This window comes from Cololabis saira, chromosome 3 (assembly GCF_033807715.1).
Source record: "Cololabis saira isolate AMF1-May2022 chromosome 3, fColSai1.1, whole genome shotgun sequence".
Classification (NCBI taxonomy): domain Eukaryota; kingdom Metazoa; phylum Chordata; class Actinopteri; order Beloniformes; family Belonidae; genus Cololabis; species Cololabis saira.
Genome location: NC_084589.1, coordinates 20,918,715 through 20,944,324, shown reverse-complemented (window position 1 = coordinate 20,944,324; position 25,610 = coordinate 20,918,715). Strand labels below are relative to the sequence as shown.

Genomic DNA, 25,610 nt, shown 5'->3' with positions numbered 1-25,610 from the left:
CTCGTGCTGTGGGGACCTAAATTAGTTTTACATAGTCACATTATGGGAGTGAGTCATCTTACGAGCAGAAAAGCATGTCCTTGTACCGTAAATCATTCAACTCTGAGGTCGGAACATGTTTTATGCTTAGGATAAGATTAGTTGTAAATTAAGGTTAAGTTTAAGATTAAGCAAGTGGTCATTATGGTCAGCGTTAAATTCCTAGGAAATGAAGGGAATTCAATCTAATGTCCTCCATGTATGTTTGCGTAGCTATGTCTGAGTTCTCTTGTTCACTTTGTGCATTCACTAGCCCCCTGCTCCAGACTTAACCACCACAACTGAGGCTTTGTTCTGCTGGAAAATTAGATTTGTTTCTCAAATCAAGTCCTCAGGTCAAAGTAATTGTACTGTTATTTGCAAGTGATCAAATCTACAGTCATGTGAAAAAACTGAAACGCTAATCTTTCTGTAGCACAAGTAAATATATGAACATTTGATCTTCGTTTTATGAGCCCTGGGATATTAAGATAATATAGCTAAGTAAATACAACTGTAACAAAGTCATTTAAAATTCATTTATAAAATAGAATTGGTACAAAAGCAATTTCTTGTTAATAAAAGGCTATGGGGTTCTTGCTTATTTATTTCTTTTATTTTATTCTTTGCTTATTTGTCATTTTCACGCATGAAGATTTGTGATGCTCAGGAGTGTGTGCAGAATTTACACTTTGTCTGCGATTTGTCCTTCGCACTTGTACTCTCACAGCATGAAATACAAGCAAGTGGACGTGGGGTAAAATCTGTCTAGAGCAATATTCTCCCAATGCACTTCTCAAGAGAGAAGCTGGTTTTAGATGTTTCTTACTCCAACACACCTGATTCAAATGAATGGATCACCATAATGTTGTCATCAAGATCTTAACTTGTTTATTAATTACCCTTATTCTTTTTTAGTCAGGTGTGTTAGAGCAGGAAAACATCTAAAACATGCAGGGCATCGTTCCTCAAGGAGCAGAATTGGGAAACACTGGTCTTGAGTATCCCTGAGACAGGATGTGAAGGAAAACAAGCAGTGTGGAAACAGCTTTCTTTCCTTTATAGCATCTTGTCAGTGGTTGATGAGGCTCCTTGATTGCTGTTATTTTAGTTCTGGCTGTGATACATTATGCATTTTTTATGGCTCTTCAGTATGTAAGAACACTGCCTCACCGTCTCATGTTTTTACCAGAGAGCTGGATGGACAATCTCAGCAAGACGTCTGTAGCAAATGCTGCAAATATTTGCTACACGTGCTATCGTTCAGGAACATCTCTATAACATTTCAGGGCTGCGGTACATTTAAGAAATGACTTGTTTAATACAGTTCTCTGTGACCATCAGAAGATGTTTGCAAATGCAAATGAGTCTACAGAGAAGTAAAATAATTTGAAATCAGCTATTCAAGTGTCCAGTAAATACTTAAAAGGATTGGGGGAAATTAAAACGTATGGCATTCCATCTTTATGTTTAGAGTCAGGCTGCTACTTAGCAAACTGTCACATAGGCATGAGACTAATTTGTAAAAACTCATGTCAATGATGTGCTACATGTGACCTTGACTTTACTGCTTTCTTGTGATTTTTGCTCATTTTACTTTGCAGAAATTTATCAAGGCGATTATTGGTTCATTGGCTTCATCAGATAATCCATAATTTAATTTCAATTTTAGTTCAAAACAAAACAGTTCACAACAAAAGCTGTCTCAGGGTACTTAGTTGAATTAAAATTCAGTTGTACACAGTAAAAAGTGCTATCATCTAATCCACGTCACAAACCTATTTGTTTTTTTTAACTGCATTTAAAATCTAATTTTAATTCAAAAATACTTTTTTAATCCCAGAAGGAAAATTAATCAATTAATTAGATTAATTATTTAATCTGAATGTCAGTTTCTATGAACATTAAAAAAGTATCTCAGTTAATGCTACAACAAGAATGCGTAAAACATACTTTTTTTTTCACCCCCAAGCCAAGTGATTACTTTCAAATGTCCTGAACGGTGGTGAGAAAGTAAAGGATTACTTAAATGATCTCACTCTCCCAAACTGTTCTTATGAGTCTGACCCTCAAGATAATTTTACCAGCACAGAGCAGTACACGTCTCTGGCCTCGCAATGCTCAGTGATGATGATGATGATGATGTTGGTTTCCCTTCAGCCTCAGCTCTCTTTTGTGGGCTTCCTCACCCCCTCTTTCTTTTAATCACATACTTGGGCTTGCCCCAGAGTGGATGCCAAGGCTTTGCTCCGCGGCCTCAGACGCACACACACACATGCGCGCCCGCCCACACACCATTAATTTGCCGCCACTTCCGGAGACAGGATCGCGTTCACCGTACGCACTTGTTTCTAAACATACAATACCGAGTGCCCTTCCAGTACCCACCACTAACTATGTGTTTGAAAGGGACGGAGAGGTGGAGTCTGTTATTTTGGGACTTTGGGACTTTGTGCCAGGAAATATTTTGGGTACAACTTCACACGGCAAAACCTCTTCAGAAGGAGGCTGGCTTAGTGGAAATTATTTTACCGTACAACCATGTAACTTCTCTTATCGTTTGTCTTGTGTTCTTTACCTCCAGATTAACAACAAGCCCTGTGGCACAGTGACGGTGCCTCTACAAGTGTCCAAAGATTCCAGCGGGGTTCAGCAGCTGGTGATGGAGAGCTCCATTGGACAGAAACTTCTGAGCGAGCGCACCATCAAGCGAGCCATCCTGTCCCCCAGGGCTGCTCTCATCAACTTCCTTGTCGATGAGTGATGTTTGAGTGTTCGCCACCTCTTTCGTAGCTGCTTGCTGCTGGTACCTGTCAATCAGAGACCCACGGAGGCAGAAAAAAGGAATGGACTTTGTAATGTCAAGAAAAATTATGATTTGTCATATCATGTCATGTAAATATCTCTAGAAACACTTTATTTATATTTTCAGTTTTTTAAATAAAAGTTTCAAGAAGCAGTTTTGTAGTTTCTGTAAAAGCTGTTAAGGGAGAGTCAACACTTTCAAATCCCTCAGTTCATCTGAAGCTCTTGACAATCACACTTTTATCCAAACAGCACTTCAGATTCCAGACATCTTTCACAGTCTCTCCTCTCTCCTGTGCTGCCACTTTCATCCCTGCACACATGAAACACAACTTCACAGCTCTCCATCTGGCATAAACCTCCCTGCTCTGTCTCTCACTTGAGTCATCCAATCACAATCTGCTTTATCAAGGTTTGTGTGGACGTCCGGTCCAGCTTTCAGCTGCAGAGTTGTTCTGAGCACCGTACATGGGCCGCCTGTTGGGTTTGGGATGTGCTGTTGTGTTTTGTCCGTGAACCCTGCTGCAATCCAAAGGTCAGGTGGAGATAACTGAAGAGCTTCTTGTGATTGGGCATTTTTCACATCACCACCACGTTTTGTTTGTCCATTGCTGCTCTATGCCTCGTTGCAAGCAGTGCCTATTCATCAGCTATGTTTCCACGTCGAGCCAACATGACTCAGCCATCAGTCCACACAGAGTCAACACGCCAGAGCAACTGAAATGTATCTGTGCATCCACCCACTGGCCTATCTTTAAAGCCTGTATGAATAAGCAGTCATCAGATATGTACAAATATTTGTCCTTCATGACTCCCAGTGCCCACAGCTCTGATTCATTCACATTTTTTCTTTGGTGTATGTTTAGTTTTCCCTACTTTTTAGCATTTGTACGAGCACACCCAAGGAATGTGATCTCTGAAATGTGCCGTTTTTGCAAGATCAGCATCTGTGTTGGTACATTGTTTTGTTTTGACAATTACAAGTGGATGAGCATATGACTGACAGAATAATTTTTGACTTTTGTTTTTATTTAATAGTTTTCAAATGTGAAACATGCCAACACTGGCTAAAAACAAAATGTTCTTCACTGATACTCCTCCTAACCTTTTTCCATATTTCTGAGTTATCACTGACCATCGGGTGACAGGAAAAGGCTCTCAGCAGAGACAGAAAAACAGGAAGTAAAACCAGGAATAAAGAGGACGGGAGCCAAAGCTGTGCTAGGAGGTTTGTATATTGTCTCAAATTATTCGAACCAGATGCTTTTGCAGCACAAGAAAGATATTACAGAGGCATTTTATCCCCCGTCTCCTAATCTCTGCATCTGTCATGTTTTGTTTCACCTAAAACGTGGCTTAAAGCCGTAAGAGTCACCTCCTGACACTGAATCCTATTTTGTCTGTGTTCCCGCAGTTCCTTTTAAATTCCTTATAGCACCAGCTTTTAAACATGTGAACTTGAATTGGTCTGAGCAATAAGTTAAAGTTGCCATTGCTATTTGAAAATTGTAGGCAAAGTCAAAGATGCCAATAAATGCTTCCCAGACTAAAAGTTACTTTTTCGAATGAAAAGGTGAGTAGAACATTACTAAGTAGTATTTCTATTGAAATTGGGTCTGATGCATTTTTTGATGGACAATTTTATATTTGTTTTGCCATTGACAGCCTCCGTCATCATGTAATATTTTTCGTCAGCTCTGCAGTTTCCATGACAACTATGAATAGGAAACAGTTTTGAGCTTTGACTCGTTGTCTTCAGACAAGAGTTGTAGCCTTTCTTACACAAGAGATGCGTTGTATTTGATGAGGTAAAGAAAGTCACTTCCTTTCCTCTTGAGAAACTGCTGATGGCTAGAGGAAAAAAGGGTGGAGCGCACAGCGGCACAGTCCTCTACTGCACCAATCTGGGCTGTGTATTCTCACAGGGAAACATAGTTATGCTGCAGCTCGTTATCTTAGGACCCCAAGGCTGATAATGTGGTTGTCTGTGGATGTTTTTGATGTGAGCTCATTGAGCAAACACATTTTCAGTAGTCCTTTACCAGGATAGTGGTACACATGATTGTGATTACAAATTATCCATTCATTTAATGAAACTTCCTATACTGTAAGTCCAGAAGTAATGTTTATTTACTTTTTTGACTTATAAAAGGGGAAGTTTTTGCAAAAAGTAATAATTTGGTGTTTTATGAGGAGTGTTTATGGAGTGAGGTATTCTTTTTCTGCGTAGCTCACGCAAACTGGGCGGCCGGAGATTTTCCAGGGCTTTCATTTGAGTTAATCTCACTGAAAGATGTGCAAAAGATGTTAAGATTGCAGATGACCACTGAAGTGTGTTGAATTTAATGAACAAATCAGAAAGTTGGCCATTAAACTTAATAGTAGAATATCTGCTTTCTGATACCGTACTTGTCCATGTGTGGATTTAATGTGTTGTTGTTCTTATGTGGTAGTAAATTTTCATTTCATCAGCACCTTGTCACATGAATGAAAAATGCCTCTATGATCTGTTTCATGTGTTAATTTAATGAGGAAATACATGTTTCTGCTTGATTCATTGAACACATGACTAACATAATAATGTGTGTGTGTGCTGACGTCTTCCCTCCTAAAGGGGAGTTATTCCTTGCCACTGTTTGGCTTAAGGTTTTTCTCCCACTAGGGGAGTTTTTACCTGCCATTGTTTATGTAATAATTGCTCGGGGGTCATGTTCTGGGTCTCTGGAAAGTGCCTAGAGACAACTTTTGTTTTATTTTAACAATACTATAGTGGGCACCTACAGGCCCACCTAACATCTTAGATCCATATTTGTATTTTTCACAAACAAACTAAGGCTATCAGACTATTCACTCACACAATTCTATACAGGGAAAAAACAACAACAACAAAATAATTAAAAACATGTAATTTGAAGTGTAAACCAGGATACTAACTGCATGGCTCTCAAAAATTTGAACCAAGCTTCTGAAATAGACAACAGATTATGGGTTTATCCCACTGATCACCAACCAACCAAGAAGAGCAAAAAAAGCAGTGGTATTAACTTTTACCTTGTAAATCCTCCTGATCTCTCAAGCAGTGTTAGGGGATTTCAGTAAAAACCAGCAAAGTGGAAAATGACCAAGTAAATTAACTTTAGAACGTTTGAGATGTTTTCACCTAGGACATTTTATCATCCATCCATACCTACTTCTCCCTGTTCCGGGGGTCTGCTGGAGTCAATCAAAAGGCAGGGATAGACCCTGTAGACAACAGCCCATTGCAGGGCCACGTAGAGAGATTCACTCCTTTTTAGAACCACCACCTAGTCAAACATGCATGCTTCTGGGATGTTGGAGTAATCAAATCAAATACATGATTCTTATTTTATGACATCTCTGATGTCTAAATTACCTTGATGGTTTCATTTATATAAATATAGAGGCATTCAATATATAAGGTAAAATTAAAGATTAAACAAAATAACTAACTTTTTCTCCTTTGTTGTTCTTCCTTACAACATGTTTGTCCATATGTGTGATGCTTCATTAGGCTACCACCCCCTCTTTAATAAATCTTCAGATAGGACCTTTATGGATTTTTCAATATTTTGCTATATTTCTGTATTTGTTCTTAAAATGCGTTTTTTTTTTAACCATGAAAGAACTACAATACTTCATCACAAGTGTGGTGAAACACTAAGAATGTAATTTAACTGTATATGACACTCTTTAATTAGAGCTAGTCTATGATAAAAAAAAGAAAAACTATACACAGGAGCAGTCATGGTAAAAGTTAGTGGAGTTGGACCAAGTTTTTTCTCGAGAAAAGGGAACCTGAAACCGTGCTGTTATTTTTAAAGACGACGACCGTCATTAAACAGAGAAAAAAATCTTCCAAAACCAAAACAAAATTTCGGGTGAGCTTATCAGAAATATAGGGAAGAGTACGGAAGAGTATTAGGGCCGGGCAGGAGAAAAATAAAAATAATATTTTAGTATTAGGGCCAAGAAGGAGTAAAAATAAAAATAATATTTTGGAGGAAGATTTTTTTTTTCATTGTGCACTTCAAGAAAAAAAGTCGAAATGTCGAGAAAAAAGTCGAAATTTCGAGATTAATGTTGAAGTACAATTTCGAGAAAAAAGTCAAAATGTTGATAAAAAAGTCGAAATGTTGAGAAAAAAGTCGAAATGTCGAGAAAAAAGTCGAAATGTCTAGAATAAAGTTGAAGTACAATTTCGAGAAAAAAGTTGAAATGTTGAGAAAAAAGTCGAAATGTCGAGATTAATGTTAAAGTAGGCTACAATTTTGAGAAAAAAGTTGAAAAGTCAAGAAAAAAGCCGATATGTCGAGATTAATGTGAATAAAGTTGAAATGTTGAGAAAAAAGGCTTTATTCACGAAATTTTGACTTTATTCTTAAAACTGTATTTCAACATTAATCTCGACATTTCAACTTTTTTCTCAACATTTCAACTTTTTTCTCGAAGTGCACAATAAAAAAAATCTTCCCCTCTCAAATATTTTTTCTACTCTATGGCCCTAATACCCTTCCGTAGAAGTATAAGTGTTACTAGTGAGATAAAAAAAAAGAAAGCGCGGATGTTTATTGGGGTAATTGCAGCGCTGCGCCTTTAACGCCGCGCTGATCTCAGTTCTGTTACCGGCGGCCACGTCAGGCAGCGCGCGCTCCAGCGGTCGCTTCTTTACTGAACTACGGCCGCTATTTAAAGCCCGCCCGCGGTAAACTGCTGGGACTTTAACGAAGTAGTCGCTACTTCTGTCTGCGGTAAAGTACTCTTTTTTCCGTTAGATGAAAAGAGGAGCGAAGTTTGTGATGAGGGCTGCCCGCCGGGGCCGGTAGAGAGCGGGGGAAGGAGGAGGAGGAGGGTTGTGGCGGGTCGTCCCGTGGATCTGATCTGGGATCTGATCTGGGATCTGCACACATTCGGGATCTGATCTGGGACCTGATCTGGGATCTGATCTGGGATCTGCAGTCATTCCTACACCAGACACTCGGCGGCTTCTCCCGGGCTGAGCGGAGGTCAGTTCAGCGGAGTCGGACGGAGGGGACGGTTTCACCGGGAAAACTTTTACTTCGTCACCGTGGAGGGTTAAAGGGACGTAGAAACTGCAAGTAACGGTGGAAAAAGTTTCACCTGGGTCGGGACTTTTTGTCGGTGTCGGTGTTGAGACCATTTCTGCAAGTTTCTCCTTCACACACACACAGACGTCTGGGGTTCAGCAACTACTTCAACACACGTCGGTGACTCTTTCCCCCTTCAAAATGGATAAATACGAGGATCTGGGACTCGAGGCGAGTAAGTTCATCGAGGACTTGAACATGTATGAAGCATCGAGGGATGGTTTGTTTCGGACCAGGAAGGATGCGGGGAACAATCCCGACTTTGAGGAGACCAGGAGAGTTTTCGCCTCCAAAATGAATAAAATACACATTCAGAAGCAACAGGAGGAAATGGCCAAAAACAACCAGAGCCTTAAGATGAATGGGGGTTATAACAGCGCTCATTACACCAAAGACAGGCCGCCCATCAACAGTTGCAGGCAGCCGTTGGAGGCGGCGGCGAAGCCCCCGCTGCTGTCCGGCCCGGTGCCCGGCCAGCACGGCCCGGGGGACGGCCACAGACACCCCGCCGCCCCGCTGAATGATCCTCCGGCCAGCGCTGCGTACGGCTACGGAAACCATTACGACAGCAAGGACCGGGGAGAGCCACATCCATACCAGCACATCAGCCCTTCCCCGCCAAGTTCTGGCCAGGCTCGGCCCCCGCCACCCCCTCCGGCCGCCTGGGCCCCAGCAGAGGGACAGCCGGCCCCATCCTGGCCCGGCCCAGGGGGCCAAGACCCCCCATCCTGGCCCGGCCCAGGGGCTAAAGATCCCCCATCCTGGCCCGGCCCAGGGAGCCAAGACCCCCACATCCATACCAGCCCAGGGGGCAAAGATCCCCCATCCTGGCCCGGCCCAGGGGGCAAAGATCCCCACCACCCTGGTCCTCCATCACAGCAGAAGCAACTTCTCAATCAGAGTTCTCCCTCCTCCACTGCCCGGGGCTGGGCTGGTCCTGGTCCTGGAGAGGCATTGGGCTCAGCAAAACCAGACCTGATCCCTGCTTTGCCTCTGAGCGCTTTCACAGGAGGAGCTGGTTTCCATCTGCAGCAGCCCGCAGCCCATTACGTGCCACCTTCGACTATAAATTCCTCTACTAGCCACAATGGTCCTGTGACGACTTCCTCGGCCCTGCCCGCATCATCTGAAACAACTCAGCCCAAAGCCCAGGTGGCATTTGCTGCCTCGAGCCCTGGCAGTGTCTCTGAAAACAGCAGACAGGTTCCAGATGGAAGCCAGAAACCAGCCAGCGGACTGGTCATCAGTGCTAAGGCTGAAAACGTGTGTTCCCCCAGGCCTGTCCTTCTCCCCTCCCAACCGCTGCACACACAGATTCCTGAACCGGGGCCTTCAGTAGCTGAAATAAAACTAGAGGCCCTCGCTAAGCGGCTGGAGAAGGAGATGGATTCCCATCCAAAGGCTGACTACTTTGGTAAGACTTCAGACTACAAGCATCAACAAAGGGCTGTCTGTCAGATAGTCATTTGCCTTGAAGCAAGTTGGATGACTAAACCAACCCACAATATAGAACCCAGTTCCACAGATTTTTTTTTTTTTTTTCATTTCACATCGCACATGCCCACATTGTCACCCTTTTGTCATCATTATTAATTTTTTCTGGGCTGACTTCACTCAAACACACATATCTCATGTGTTTTCTTTGGGTTATGCTGAAGTACATTCCAGTTTTTATCACTTTTGATAGCATTCACAATATTTACTGACACAATAGTTAAACTTGTCAGGCAGACTATGTTTGATGTTTCTTATGTCCCCTCTGGGATGTGAACAGAATTTTATTTTTATTTTTTAATGATTAATTGCCTGACCACAGCAAACCCGTTGGCAGTGGAAAGTGGCCAGGGGCCAGAAAGAATAATTTTGTCCTCAGATCCTTTTTAGATTTAATTTATTGACGCAATATTGATGCTCTACTAGTTGGAACTTGATCAGTTCAGGCAAGTCTATGTGGCATTAGGTTTTGTGACTGTGTTTACGACTTTACTGTTTCCAAGTGACATAATTGCCACACACCCGTGATTGCACATCCTTCATTTCCCATTTGGTATGTCATGCATGTTTGTGCACGAGTAGCACTATTGGAAAAGCATAAAGAACACCTGCACTGGCAAGCATTATTTTGTCCCTGCAGATGTGTCCATCATCAGCAGAGTACTCTGGTTTCTCTTCCTCATATCAGTGCCCATATCACTTCCGTTACTGTGTGTGTGGACTTTTGCAACTTTATGAAATAGTTTGACATGGGCAGACTACTTTCAAAGCCTGAAAATGGGAAAGGTGTTGCGCTTAACTTAACTTTTGTGCGCAAGGTCTTTGAAGCCAAGGTATTCCATGAGAATGGGATGTTCTGCTTCAAGAAAGAAAGATAATGGCTAGGAGCAAGTATGAGATGGAGTGCTTTGTGCCTTTCAAGATATCACCTATTACACAAACTTGCAGAGCACATCCTCATCGCCTCGTGGGAGGAATTTCCTGCTGGAATGTCACGATTGCAGTTCACGGCCTTCTTCAGCCCCCTGTGCTGTTGTGAGTGCAAGGGTAGATGTTCTGGCATACGTCACTGTCACGACAAGGCTCAAAAAATAGCCTCACAGCATTATGGATGTGTGGGAGAGCTCAGTGTGCAACAGGCAAACGTGTGGATTTTAAAGTAGAATAGTATATCTAAAAGTGTAATCATTTTATTTCCTTTTTTCTTTTTTGTTGTGGTTTTTTTTTCCCCCCCTACAATTATTCCTATGTTACCCACATGTACAGCTGTTCCTAGTAGGAGTTTCCCACCAGACCATGGCTCATTCTGAGTCATGCTTTCATGCTAGACTTAAAAAAAGAGCAGGGAGGAAAAAAAGTAACTTGTGGTTTGTTTCATGCACTTTACTGACAATCTGGCATAAAAAAAGGGTTTTTTGTTGTTTTTTTTAGGAGGGGGTGTTCATAGAAGTTTTAGCATCTTTTAGTTACTTTTGATATCCATAGATAAAATTTTTGTTCAACTAATAAGCGATTGTAAGATGTCCTTTAATTATTCAGAAGGGTGCTTTTTAAAAGGTTTTTGCCACACAAATGGGGCTTTTTACCTGATCTGCAGGACTGGCTGAAAATGTTCCAATTTTTCTGCACGTATGTGGACTGGTCTAACTACAGTTGGAAGTTATGGGAAAAGGAGTTCAATGCCAAACTGCTGCATCAGGGGACCATGGAGGAATGTATAAAGGCATTTTAGAAATGAGCTTTGGAGATACAAAATGGGTCAGGGGTCCCAGACAAGTTTATGGGTGCCTGTGGTGCAGCTGAATGGATGAGTAGACAATTGCAGAGATTTAGGTGCATGTGTGCGGATGAGGCTTTGTCCTTGGCCAGATGAGCCTGTAAGGTTGTGAGATTTATAGAAAAGTTAATCGAAGAAGGAAGAAATGGTGGGACGTTGTACAGTTCAGCCTGCCCCATTCCTCTGACTTACACACACATCCTCGCTGGAGCCTTTAGTGCTGTGTTGGGATGGAGGATTCATTTCTCCCATCTGGCTGTTGAGTGGAAACCATCATTTTCTTCCCAGGGATTTCTTGGCTTCTGCTCTGGCAGGCTTTTCAAGGCTGATTCTTACGTGTGAATGTGATTTCCCATCATGCACATGTCTTTTATTTTTGAACATTTGGTCCACAGAAGTTGTCAAAAGTGTGTGTGTGTGTGTGTGTGTGTATTGAACGCCCTTTTGCCTTCAGAACTACCTTAATCCTTCGTGGCGTAGATTCAACAAGGTACTGAAGTATTTTGATTTGTTGTGATGTGATGTGATGTATTGTAAAAAAGGGTAGGCATTATATAAGCTACGACTTCAGTCTACACCTTTTTTGGTTCATTTATTTATATATCCAGCTTTACTGTGGTGCATGTTTTCATTGACTAAATGGACCAAAATAAAACTAACTAACTAACTAAGACAGTCCTCAGAGAGTTTGGTCCATATTGACATGATAGCATCACGCAGTTGCTGCAGATTTGTCGGCTGCACATTCATGTTGCCAATCTCCCGTTCCACCACATCCCAAAGGTGCTCTATTGGATTATTTGGTGATTGAGTAGTGAACTCATTGTCATGTTCAGGAAACCATTCTGAGAGGATTTGTGCTTTATAACATGGTGCGTTATCCTGCTGGAAGTAGCCATCAGAAGATGGTACACTGTGGTCATAAAGGGATGGACATGGTCAGCAACAACACTCAGGTAGGCTGCTGTGTTGACACGATGGTCAATTGGTACCAATGGGCCCAAAGTTTGCCAGGAAAATATCCCCCACACCACTACACCACCATCACCAACCTGAACCGTTGATACAAGGCCGGATGGATCCATGCTTTCCTGTTGTTGACGCCAAATTCTGACCCTACCATCCGAATGTCATAGCAGAAATCAAGACTCATCAGACCAGGCAACATTTTTCCAATCTTCTGTTGTCCAGTTTTGGGGAGCCTGTGTGAATTGTAGGTTGGGGCTGACCTCCCCGGGTGCCACTCCTGTGGCCCCCGGTGTGGTCTTCAGCTGCTGTAGCCCATCCGCATCAAGGTTCGACGTGCTGTACGTTCAGAGATGCTCTCCTGCATACCTCTGTTGTAATACGTGGATATTTGAGTTACTGTTGCCTTTCTATCAACTCGAACCAGTCTGGACATTCTCCTCTGACCTCTGGCATCAACAAGGCATTTGCACCCTCAGAACTGCTGCTCACTGGTCATTTTTTCTCTTTTTCAGACCGTTTTCTGTAAACTCTAGAGATGGTTGTGCATGAAAATCCCAGTAGATCAGCAGTTTCTGAAATACTCAGACCAGCCCGTCTGGCACCAACAACCATGCTACGTTCTAAGTTGACCATGTCTACATGCCTAAATGCATTGAGTTGCTGCCATGTGAATGGCTGACTTAGAAATTTGCGTAATAGTGTGTGTGTGTGTGTGTGTGTGTGTGTGTTTGTGTGTGTTTATAATGGGATATACTTTGCCAAAGTTGTCCAGATGTGAAAGTGTTTTAAAATGGAAATTACATTGATTTCTTATTTACAGTTCAGTTCTTTTAGCATTATTATATGAATACTGGGGCTCACTAGCACAGTGGGAATCACTAGCAGCTCTACAAATACACAAGCTGCACGTTGTAATTGGCCTCTCAGTTTGTCTCCTCCCAGCTCGAGTCAGTAACACCTTGAAGTCATTTTCAAATGTACATTCCATGAAAAAGTAGTTGGCAAAGCTGGCACAGTGGGATAAATGTCTTGGGTAGATATTTGAAATATCCTGCCTAAAGAAACGGGATAAAGCAGAAATACTTGTCTTAAGGTGAAGACTAACAGTGGACATTCAGATACTCTTATGCTAAAAATCATATGTAATTGAAGGTATGAGAGTTAAAAAGGTTTGGAGCTGCTGGTAGTTGATCCATTAGGTCCAAACCGTAGTAAATGGTAGTAGTAAGTAATCTTCAACACACTAGAAGGTTTTTCAGTTTGTTTCTTTAGCATCTAAATTTAGAATACAAGACTCACTCCAGAGTTTATCTAAGAGTTTGGGTTCAGTGGCATATTGTCCAGTAAGCAGCCATGTGACTGTTTTGACAGCTGGAAAAGGTGAGGTGGGACAGGGAAGGAGGTGTGCAGCTGCATGTTTTGCTTCCCTTCCCCCTACTTGAAGCCAGTCAGTCCCCTAAATAATTCTTACAGAACATTGGGACGTTAGCCAAATTCAGAAATGGCAGGTTTGTGGTGGCCCAAGCAGGATGTTGCTTTCAAAAATATGGTGTTTTCTTGTCTAAACTGGAAGATGGATAGAATTATTAATGCTTTTGTGGTACATACAAACCAAAGCTGAAAAACCTGAAATGCCCATTGTAAAATGTTAGCTATAGGAGGAAAAAAATCAAGTCTCAAACGTTTTTAAATACTCTATATCTGTAGGAAATTCACTTGTCTTTTTTCCACGAAACTTATGTTTTATGCGTTTGCTCTCAACAGAAAGTATAAAATGCATTTGGATTTGATTTGAAGTACCAACACTCCTTCATTTTAGTATTTTAAAGCTGTGGGTATTTTATTAATTTTCTTTTCTCTTGTATAAACAAGAGGCACACATAAGAGCAGCGCCCTTTAGCTTTCTAATAACTTTTATTATCTGTAAATCTTTTTTTTCCAACTATTGAGGCCCCTTATAAAGTGGTGGTAAAAGGAGAGACTTGGTTAAACTATTTATAGCTCAGTTATATATTGCATTACCAAAAATCTGTTGGGAGAATCAGTTGAAGGAGGTTAAGCGTAACGATGTGTTTTTAGTAGAGAACGCTGTGTGACGTGTGTTGGATACAGTGGAAACAGACGTTTCTTTGTCAGTGTTCTAGAAGCAGAGCTGGGCGGCTCTTCTGCTGAGCTCTAACTCTTAGTCTCTGGGGAGTTTTTCTATAAAAACTCACACACAACCTTGTGCCCATGCGCACATTCTCACACTAAAAGGAGAACTTGGGTTCCTGCTTTCTTCTTCCATTAGTTTTCTCATCATGTGTTTGGACTTGATATGTAATGATTGAATTGCCTAACCTAATGTGATTGATTTTTAGCTTCTACCAGACTTTCCATTCATAGGCAAGTACCTCAGAAATATCATACCGTGTCGAGAGTGCTCAGGGTTAGAAATAGTGAAGTGGGATCATGATATATGTTTGTGGTGGTTGTTTTTGGGAAGTCTGGAAAAATGCATCCTGACTAACTCTGTGTAGTTGTATAAAAATAATATTGATCACATGGAAACCTTGTGTTACTCAAGAGCTGTGCAAAGGCAAAATTATGTAATTGGCCTGGCATGCTCTCATGTGATTTACTTTTCAAAAGCTTGAATTAGAAATGCTGCTGTCATGGGTTTGCACTTGTTGACATGGTTTATTTTCCCTGCAGTTTTGATCAAATGTACTTTGGCTCGGATGAGTGGGTGGATTACCATTAGGAAGACTCCAGTGTCTTGATATCAAGCCACACAAACTGTGTGTGTGCCTTGAGAGTAGACACACTGATTCTTATCAACTGCTTTATTAACAGAACTCTGCATCTTAGAGCCAAATCAAATAAGCAGACAGGGATGTGTTTTCCCTTTTGAATGATATAGTTTAGTAAGCAAGTTTCCTGACTTTTGTGAAGTTACTTATCTCTGACCTAATAACCTAGTGGTGGAGGGTACAGTGTGTGTGTATGTAATGGATTAAACTGTCCATGTAAAATAATTTGTTTGTTGGTGTGGTATTATTCCAGGAGTCTGCGTAAAGTGTAATAAGGCGGTTCATGGAGCCAACCAGGCCTGCCAGGCTATGGGTAGCCTCTACCATGACACCTGCTTCACCTGTAGTGCCTGCAGTAAGTGTACACACACACACACACACACACACACACACACACACACACACACACACACACACACCATTCCTTCACTATAAGAATTTTGACTCCTATTTGAGGACACACATGAAGTTTGCCACCTCCTTAATAACAGGCTGCCAAAAAGCATTTACTTGTGAATGGTAGTGGTACCTTCTTCAGCCGTTTCTTTTCCTTGCCAAAGCATACAATTACTGAGGGAATTACTGTCCTGTATTGATGGTGTTTGGTTTCTGGGTGTTGCCAATCCCTCCTCTAGTCTTTACAGACACACAGACCTGTCCCCATTTTTTTATTTTAGAAGAATGCGTTTGAGGCTGACAGACCCAGAACCTCAGACCAAAATCACAGTGACTTGTAAACTTCATGTAAACTTTGTTGTATTTGTATGGAAGCAAGAGGGGATTGTAGCGGATTGAGATGTTCCTATGGAATGACTAGCTATATTGGTCAAACTGCATAATTGTTTTGGTCCTCTTCCTCATTATGATGCATTAGATGTTTTGCTTTACTTGGGCAATACAGTTTCAGAGGGCAATTGAGTTCTCATAAACGTAAATTGACGGCCATGGCCCTGGCTGACACGCATCTTCATGTCTTTATAATAGTAAGCTTCCCAGGCTGAAATACAGCCTGGCTCTTCACTGCAACCAATTAAAAACCTCCGTCCCAATTAGGAAATTATGGTTATGTCTAGTATTTGTCACCATGTTGATGATCCCTGCTAAGCCTCGTTACTCTTCAGAACTTCTCTGCTGCTTACACTCTTAATTATGTGATAAACATATCTGTTTCCTCCGTCTTATGTGTGTGTGAGGGTGAGAGAAAATAAAAGAGGAGACATTGTGGCTGAGAGTGACACTGACGTCTGATTTCAAGGGGGAACGTTTACACACCACATACCTCTCATAGCTTGCTCCATGTGAGGGCCTTGGGGTTGTGTTCGTTGGCCCCAGGGAAAAGCATCTCATCTTGGGAGGAATGTAGGAAAGGGGGCCCCTTGTTAGGCTGAGTGCCAGCAGGACAGTAGGTGCTGTTATAGCTGCTGAGTGCAAATAAATGGGAGCACAGAGTGGACAGGGAGACCGTTATGTGGGAGCACACATCCCACCTCACGCAGACTGCACACTGGGACACTAATCTCATTCAAATATATGCAAACCGGTATGTATTATGCATGCAACCAAATGGTAAATGGCACAGTACTTTGAAATATTCAATTTTCTTATAGTAGCTTTTCTTCACATATTTTATATAAGTTTTTACAGCATGAAAAACAAGATTTTATGAAAACAAACTTGCAAGCATACCCCTAATTTATTAGCGTCTCTAAGATGAGTAAGAGCTAGGAGAACGTTCTTGGTTGACAGGAGAGATCAGGCTGTCTGGGACCCTTTATATTCAGTTTAGGAGGGCACTTAAACTACAACTCGGTTCCAGTCTGGTCTACTGTGTAATGTGGTTGCTACTATAAAAGCAATTATATACATTTTTTTGATATGTATTAAAGGAGCATGAGGCAAGAATAAGAAATGAGTCTTATTAGCGCCACGACGACCGTCGGGGTTACTGCAGCCAACAGCGAAGCCGGCACGGGAGCGCGTGTGTAATCTCATGTGATTTTCAAATCAAGCTCTAAATATGACTTACAATGTTATCTTACCTGGTCAGTAGGAAATGAGCCATGTCAGCATCTGTTTTCAGTCCCAATTCAAGTTGAAGCTGCCTCCATGACTCAAACGCGTACAGTATCCAATGTTTACTCGTGCGCCGCCGAGAACGCGCATGCAGCGTCATTTGACGTCACATCCGCAGCCCAGCGCGGGAAATTCCGGTCCGGAATTGCAGCACATTTTGCAGCACACAGCCTGTTCAAGGCAACGGAGAGATACGCTAGAGGGCTCATTCTTTTTGGTATGGAACGCTTCATCTGACATTATTACTAGAAAACTTAAAACGTATATGCATTTTTTTTCATAAATCCTGTCTCAAGCTCCTTTTAAAACCAAAAAAATATCCTGAATCCACAGGATCTGATGACATTGCATCAGGATTTTGATCAGTCATCCCAAGCGCTGCTCACTCTTAGTCTCATTAAGACCAAAAGAGATTTTCCTCTGAACGCATTTGCATGCATCAAGTACGTTTACATGCACTTAGAGAAAGTCGAATTATTGCCTTAGTCCGACTGATACAAACGTCTTAAAAGATACTGTATGTATACACCTTAGCTGGGCTGTAGTCGAACTGAACTGGAGTTCTTGAAATTGAGCTATTCGAGCCAGATAATGCAGTTCTAAATTGAGCTATTTTGGCATGTTTACGCAAACCACGGTTCACAGAGCTATTGACTGGCCTGTGACTCCCCCTTCTGGAAGTGACGAGACTGCGGAAGCGGGAATAACAGTCACGGCGTCTCAACAACAGAGTAGCAGAAGAAGAGAGCTGCTGCATCGTTGGCGGCCATATCTCGCGTGTTGTCGTCCTCCTTCTACGTCTGCTTCAAATGTGCAGCATTTGTTTACTATTGTTCTAACTAACCAGTAGAATGCCACCTTGCCTTGCGGAGTCGTACACATCTCACTCAATAATTTGATTCTCTTCCTGCACATGTATACTCGGTTTTCTCAGAAACTCCAGTTACTGCACATCCTTAGTTTGATTATTGCCAATAGCTCGATTTAGATGTGCATGTAACCGTAGTGTTGACAATCTGATTTGACATTTTTATTTATTTATTTTTGTAGAGATTTCTCACCTGAGTAATTTAACCAGGGACAAAGAGCAGGACAAGGTTGAACCTTGATTAGGAAGTTGTGGCAGGGAGACTGTAAATTGCTTATTCTGTGAATGGGATTGATAGAATGGTTTAATTGGAAAATGGCTTTGTGTTTTGTTCTGTCCCTCAGGTGTTTTACATTTTTATGAAAGCTCAACAGTTCTTTCTGGTGCTTTTTTTCAAGCCACCAGTCCTGGCTCCTGACTTTAATTAATCTCTTATCTTTTAGCAAAGCTTAGAGCCTTCTTTCTCTGACTCTCTGGAAAGAAGACGAGGATGTGAAGAAGAAGGAGGAGAAGAAGAATAGCTCATAACTCACTTCCATTCCCTCCTTCCTTTTGGGACACAGCTCCAGGATGGACTTGGGGATTACCCAAGTCCAGCTCTGTACGTTGATAGTGATCAAATTGACTACCGTAGTCTCCTCTTAAATAGTGTTTTGTGTGACCCTTGGCCCAGACCTTGGTTGCTGCATGATCATTACTTTTCCATGAAAAATAGATGCTGTTATTATGTATAACTGATTTTAAATATTTGGAACTCTCTTTCTTGTAATGCACAAAAGATTCACTCTCGTCACTTTCTAGATTGATTGAGCTGATTCTGGAGGTCTTGAAGTAGTAGTCAGTATACAAATAATCAGGTAAACAGACTGTGAAAGACAGCTGCTTTTCACTAAGGTTAATCTTCCCTCCCCTAGTCTCCCCACTCAGAAAATGTGAGGAATGTTCCCTCTTCCTGTGGGACCTGGAGTGAACAAGGTTTGGTGCGTGTGTGCGTGTATGTGTGTGTGTGTGTGTGTGTGTGTGTGTGTGTGTGTGTGTGTGTGTGTGTGTGTGTGTGTTCGTGTCGGTGTGTGTGCATGTGTGCTGCTATAAGAACCCAAACCATACACACAGACAGGAAGTCTACCAACCATGTGGAAAGACACTGGAAAGGAATGAAGGAAAAGAACAGCAGGTTGTAGACCTCGGACTGTGGTTTCCATGATATCAAATAAAGCAGAGTGTTTAATCTTTTGCACCTGTCTAGGAATTGGATGAAATCAGCATTTTCCTCACATGTGTTTGATCCAGATGTGTTCCCTTTTTTATTGTAGCCTGCTCTGTGTCCCGGCAATATCATATTAAAGCACCAGCACGCCACGGGCATTTGATTTATTTGCTCGGGATTCAGCAGGATATGATGAATATTGTAAGAGGGCCTATTACCTTGGAATGGCTGTAATTAATCACTACTGTCCTCATCCATTATAGCTGTAACTATTTTCTGAGATTGAGCTCATGCAGAATTTTCCACAGTGACATTTCAATATTTTTTGTCATCGACTTACCTTGTTCTGATCTGCTTCAATCTACTTACTCCCCAATCTTAATAATTAACAATCACACCTTTCCCATCTGACATGATGGGTGCTTAAAACAAATAAATTAAATAATCTTTGTAATTCATATTAATTCAAAAAGTCTTTTCTGTTTCTGCAGGTCGAAGACTAAGAGGGAAGGCTTTCTATTATGTTGGAGGAAAGGTTTACTGTGAAGAGGACTTCTTGGTGAGTGTTCAATGTAATCAATAAGTAACACATCTCACTCAGGATTTGTGATCTTTTTATAATTTATCTTGAGGCTTCAAAACACCTACAGATACCAGAAAGTAGTTCAGACAGAGCCTTGAATTTGTGGGGTGTTTCCTTCACCGACCCACAGTACCAGTAGCGTGTGTCTGTCTGACCCTGTGACCAGTTCCTAGCCTCTTATGCAGCCGCTTCATGTCACTTTCCTCGGGTTGAACTGGAAGGAGGTTAGAAATTGGAGAAGCTGTTTTGCTTTTATAGTTTCGAGGTCAGTCAAACCCTTTTCACCAGTGAGTATAATCACATTGGAATATACATCTTAATGATATTTGTCATTACTTGACAGAATTTACAGCCATTGCTCATATAGTTTCATATCAAAACAGGCTTCTTCTGGGATTCATACTCAAAAGCTTTGTGTGTTTTACCTTCGGAGCGCTCACTGTATAAAAGCTTATGAAATGCTCCTTCCAACTAAAAGCTCTGCACAATGAGAATCATTATTTAAATGCAATTAAATTGCCTCTGCCTTTGCACTCTGAATGTTCTGTTTATTGTGTGTGATATTCCTGCAGGCCTGCTAGACCTTGTTGATACATAACTACAAATGATACTCCTTCAAATACTCTACACGTTTAGTGTTGTTAAATTCAAACATGTTATTGACGTTAAATGGTTCCATTAATCTGCTTTTTATATGCCTTATTTTGCACACCCCAAACACAAACCCGTTGTTACAAACTGTTTTAAATGCTTTATCGGAGGGGAGATGTGCTTTAAAGCAGTTTTAGTTTAATTTCTTAGGTTGAACCGTATTAAAGACTGACGAAGAGCTCATTCATTTGTAAAGAAAGCAAATGTCATTGACATGCAAGTCTTTTCTCTGCTCTAGTACTCTGGTTTCCAGCAGTCTGCTGACAAGTGCAATGCCTGTGGACATCTAATCATGGACATGGTAAGTAAGAAACTGAGTTCCTTTCGACTTGGACTTAGATTTGTCCTTCACATATACAGAGTATATGGAATGAATTTTTGTTGCATGGCTCACAAAAGCAATAATAAATTAACAAAACATGCTAAAAAAAGATAAATAAAAAGTAACTATTACATTTTCACCTTTTTTAAGTGACAAATCTGCTGCCCCCCTTCTAGACATGTGATCTAAATCTAGCAGATTATGAAAATTTTTATTTATTTTGATTGTCTCTGGAGGACTAGGAACTGGCAGAATGAGAATTAAAAGTTTGAAACTTTTATTACAAATTTTTCTCCAGATCCTGCAGGCGCTTGGGAAGTCGTACCACCCCGGCTGTTTTCGCTGTGTCATCTGTAACGAGAGCCTAGATGGAGTACCCTTCACTGTGGACACTGAAAATAAGATCTACTGTGTCAAAGACTACCACAGGTGAGCGGTACTTCTTTACACTTGAGTTTAAATAAATACAAGCAAAAACCATAATTGTTCTGTTATGAATCTGTTTAGTGTGGGACTTTGTGTCTGGAGCTTCATATGTCAAAGCACAGATGGTTGACTTTACTCTGCCGCTGCGGGATCAGACTGAGAAGGCCTGCAGAAGTCGACAAAGCGTCTCTGCCACGTGTGGCAGACACATGAGAAGTGTAGACTGGCTAAACAGTGGAGGGAGGGGGGAGGAATCCAGTTGGAGGTGTGAATAGTGGCATGCAGCCATAACTGTTTCCCGTACAAATCCGACTGTAACACAGTCTGTTAGGACAAACACAGGTCTTCTTGATACCTGGCTGTTAACTGCCTGGCACCCAGCCCCATCCTCTCTTCACTGATGAAATCTGACAGACGTATTGTGTATAAAGTTTCTGTTTGGACTTGTAGCCAGACATCGAGATTCTGGCCACGTGTGTGGAAATTGTGAGATTTCATTTATTTGTCTCATTCTTAGTTATGTGTGTAAAGAAAAGCCAGCACATCTGCAAATCCATCCCTGTATTCACATCAGGATGTCTGAATTTAATCAGAGAGTAAAGACTGGAGGCTGAAAGGGTTAAAGTGCTTGACAAATATGAATAGAATTGTTTGTTTTTACTTATTAATTCAAGAACTGCATTTATTCCATTTGGCATAGTTAACTGAATTCAGTTATGGCCAACAATGTTTTTCTTCCTCCATCTCACTCTCAGGGTCCTTGCACCGAAATGTGCAGCCTGTAACCAGCCTATTCTGCCCTCAGAGGTAAGCCAGGATGTCTACTTTTTCATTCATTTCTACAAGATCACTTGGTTACCCCTTTGGCCTTTTCAAATATAGCATTTTAAGTGCAGGCCTTTTAATATTAAGAGTACCTTTTTTTTTTTCTCTTTCCCTCTTCCATCCTCAGACTACAAAGATGGTTATGCACAAAGTTTTACCTTTTGTCGTTTCTTTTTTTTTTTTTTTTTTAAACCACGTTCATCTGTGCCACACTTCTCAGTCAAGAGGTCATTGGTATCCTGTTTCTGTCAAATGGCCTTAGGCTAGTATTCAACTTGAAACACAGTTTCAGTGCAGGAGTACAACACTATCTGCTTTTTCAACATGAGACTGTCACTCAGCTATGACCAAAATGTGGAATTTAGGAATTTGGTATCCAGACATAATCTACTAGAAAAAACAAGTTAAAGTGGCACCAAACCCAATTATCCCTGAGCAGTTATCTGATGCAGTGGATAATGGAGAAATACCTTGTTTACACACAGATGGCAGATGCTGGAAAAACATACAAAATTAGACTAGACTATGAATTCTATTTCTTTAAGTGTAAGTTCAGAAAATATTAAACTACACCAATAATTGTTTTCTCAGAGATGATTGAAAAGAACTACAGCTCCAAGGCTGTAATGCAGACAAGCTTTAACTACAGGGAATTCAGCTCTCAGCTTTTATGGAACTGCGCGTGCTTTAATCGAGTTCTTAAAGTGGTTATCAGACTCAAAATGTAACTAAGCAAGACACTGGAGTGTCTTCTACTGTCACTAGCTTCTTCTGAATTTGTCAATCTGGATTTCTTTCCAGGGCTCAGATGAAACGATTCGAGTGGTTTCCATGGACAAAGACTATCATGTAGAATGTTATCACTGTGAGGTGGGTAGAAAAATGTCAATTCTCATTTATGAAATAGAAAATAAAGCTTTGGACTTAAATCATCAGTGTATTCATTAAGAGAAATTTCGATCCGTAGATCTTAATTACAGTGTTCGCAATTATGTGGTGCTTAGTGAAGCAGGTATGCCGTTGCTCATCAGCTCTACTTTTTTTTATTTTTTTTTATTCCTTTCAAAGTGTGATTGACTGCTGCTGCTCTTTCATTTCATACAAAGCAAATCCGAGAGCCATGGGAAGCTGCTCCCAGTTAAAGTAGTTTGCAACAGTTAATTGGGACGGCCTGCTTATTTTTTGAGTTGGTCAATATTCACAAACAAATTCTGCCTTTTGTAAACACATTTCTCTCTAAAAAGTACTGCAGGCCAAATGGCACGTAAAGAAACTCCCAGTAGAACAGAGCAGTTGTTGCCGGCAGTTTAGTTCAGAGGTCAGAAATTGCCTCAAAACAGAGCAAAGGTCAGTTCAGTCATCTGTTGTCCTGTTATGTGCTCATTTTGTGCATGTGACCATCTTTGTTCCTGCTTTGTGTTGTTCAGGACTGCAAGATGGAGCTGAATGATGAAGAGGGCCACCGGTGCTATCCTCTGAACGGCCATCTACTCTGCCACTCCTGCCACTTGAAGCACATTCAGAATAGCTGCCCCTCTTCAGTACCTGCCTCCTCATTCTAACAATCCTGCAGCTGGAGGGGGACACCTAGTGGTTTTAAAGAGGAACTGTCAAACTTGGGCAATAGAAGTGCATATTTTCAGTTCTTGTTATAAAGGATTGATCTGTTAATGCATCACATTTGACTGTAGTGTGATGTGTATTTTGACAGGAATGACAATGAAGTCTCACTTATGCAGAATGTTATATGGGTATGACCCAATAATGAAGTATTGTCATACACCAAAGTCCTACTTTGAATGCAGTGGTGTCTTTGCACATGTGTTGGCATATAATTATTTTTGTATAAATACCAGTTGCATTGGCTTAGGTAATGTCATATGTTCTGATCATTTTAGAGGATGTGTGCCTTCAGCTTCACATGTGCACTTCTACACTAAACTACAGTTTGATGTTTGCAATTCTTTAAAAGGTTTCAGATTACATGAAGTCAGTCCTCGACTGTGACAAAAATCACTGGTACCTAAGGTTTCAGTCAGAATCTGACAGGTAAATAAAATGTTGGAAAACAGTGGGTCAATCATAGGTGGATTCATGTGATGCAGCGTATAGAAGCCCTTCATAAAGGTCCTCTTGTGTTCCTTCATAGTAGAGGAGCTACTAGACTGGTGTCACCCTTCAGAATTCACAGGGTTTTTTTTCCCTCAAATGTAAGAAATTACTGCAATATATAAAGCTTGGACAGGTTACCGGTGACCAGATTAGAAAAGCATAAAATATTTGAAGGCATTGCATTCAAGAAACAGTCATTTTTCTATTAGGAAACCACATGAAATAAATAAAAGCAACAATAACTTCTGTGCACAACCCCTTCATATAAACACGAGATAATATCACTATCATCCAGGTTTCTGTTCAAAATCATACAGACCATTTTCATTTCTACTTAAATCTGAATATGAAAGCCTGGTTGTAGTGTTTGTTTTTTTATTTTTATTTAATCTTTTTGTTTAGTTTCATGCAGTCTGATATAAGCACTTAGAGATCAATTACTATGCACCTCGTATTAGGCCTGTAGATTTATGTATTTTACAAACATTGTATCTTTCAAAAAGATATGTATTCTAGGCCTGTAACCATGTATCTTTTAACTTTGATGGAATTAAGACTGACCATATAAAGTATATACAATAAAATACTTGTACACAGGCTATGGTCCAATCTCCATAGATGATGTTTTGATTTGCAGAGTGGACAATTGTGCTTCCTAAAATGTGTTATTCACTCCTTGAGTTTACTAACTTATATTTAGGTTGCCTGTTGTTGAAAACCTTTGTTATGGCCAGCTATGGTTAAGATGAAGAACAAATGAATACATAGTGCTGTATGATTGTTGTAAAGAAAATATTTAATAAATTTCAATGGGCTAATTTGTTTTTGATTTTATTTCTTTTTTTTAATTAAAAAATGTATTTCCAAAAGATTTTGATAGCAATTTCCACTTTGCACAGGCTTCAGTTATCTATTAATTGTGTTTTTTCAGGGGTTTTTAGGACCTTTATGCATTTGACGAGGACTTTCAGTCTTCAGCTTTTGCTTTTTATTTATTTATTTTGCAGACAAAGTGATGATTTGTTGGTATTTACTGTTTCACTCTTGCCATAGAAAATAGTCTTTCCAGCGCCACAACAAAAGTCTTGTGTGTGATCAATACCCTGCCCCCCCAACTATCACAATGTGATAGTTATGTAACGATTAGATTATAATTAAGAAGCGAAGACTGAATTCTCTTAAGAGTTAGTGAGAGTCAACATGTTAAGAACTATTAACATGTTAATTCTGTAGCTTCTTTTAACATATTTCTGGATGAAAGTGAACCTGCCAGAACAGGTTTTGTTTGCATATTGTGTTTTCAGATATTATTTATGTCATAAAAAGAAAATAAAAGAATGTTTTCTGATATCGCCTGCAAGCCCTCTATGAATAGTTAAGAACTTGTCATACAACTTTCTGTATATTTAATGTCCTTCATCATAAAATGTATATTCCTGAGAATAAAAACAAAATTCATTGCATTGATGCATACGCTCAAGAGTGAACTGTGAAAATTATGATTGTACCTAAATCTTTTCACAGATTTCTCACTCTTATTACAATTGAAAATATAAAGAAGT

General features: G+C 40.6%; 2 protein-coding genes across 4 annotated transcripts in view; both read left to right on the top strand.

The window, feature by feature from the left end:
* The window catches only part of lars2 (leucyl-tRNA synthetase 2, mitochondrial), a 32,851-nt gene extending 29,874 nt beyond the window's left edge, over positions 1-2,977 (top strand). For both annotated transcript variants that reach the window (XM_061716473.1, XM_061716474.1), the window contains exon 21: positions 2,603-2,977. In XM_061716473.1, the coding sequence (XP_061572457.1) occupies positions 2,603-2,782 (180 nt within the window). In that variant the 3' untranslated portion in view covers positions 2,783-2,977. The remainder of the gene's footprint in view (positions 1-2,602) is intronic.
* Positions 2,978-7,474: 4,497 nt separating this feature from the next.
* Positions 7,475-24,645, top strand: LOC133427491 (Wilms tumor protein 1-interacting protein-like). 2 transcript variants are annotated; one of them, XM_061716471.1, is made up of 8 exons: positions 7,475-9,363; positions 15,235-15,336; positions 19,621-19,688; positions 20,602-20,664; positions 20,984-21,114; positions 21,867-21,918; positions 22,738-22,806; positions 23,364-24,645. In XM_061716471.1, the coding sequence occupies exons 1-8, from the start codon at positions 8,091-8,093 to the stop codon at positions 23,496-23,498; spliced, it is 1,893 nt and encodes a 630-aa protein (XP_061572455.1). In that variant the 5' UTR covers positions 7,475-8,090; the 3' UTR covers positions 23,499-24,645. The 2 variants fall into 2 exon arrangements, with proteins under 2 accessions (XP_061572455.1, XP_061572456.1); XM_061716472.1 differs by lacking the exon at positions 15,235-15,336.
* The last annotated feature ends 965 nt before the right edge of the window (positions 24,646-25,610 follow it).

Excerpts from the sequence above, each read along its gene's own strand:
- LOC133427491 (XM_061716471.1), top strand. The coding sequence starts at position 8,091 with ATGGATAAATACGAGGATCTGGGACTCGAGGCGAGTAAGTTCATCGAG. Across the intron at positions 20,665-20,983 it reads GACATCTAATCATGGACATG|ATCCTGCAGGCGCTTGGGAA; the intron begins GTAAGTAAGAAA and ends ATTTTTCTCCAG. Across the intron at positions 21,919-22,737 it reads AGCCTATTCTGCCCTCAGAG|GGCTCAGATGAAACGATTCG; the intron begins GTAAGCCAGGAT and ends ATTTCTTTCCAG.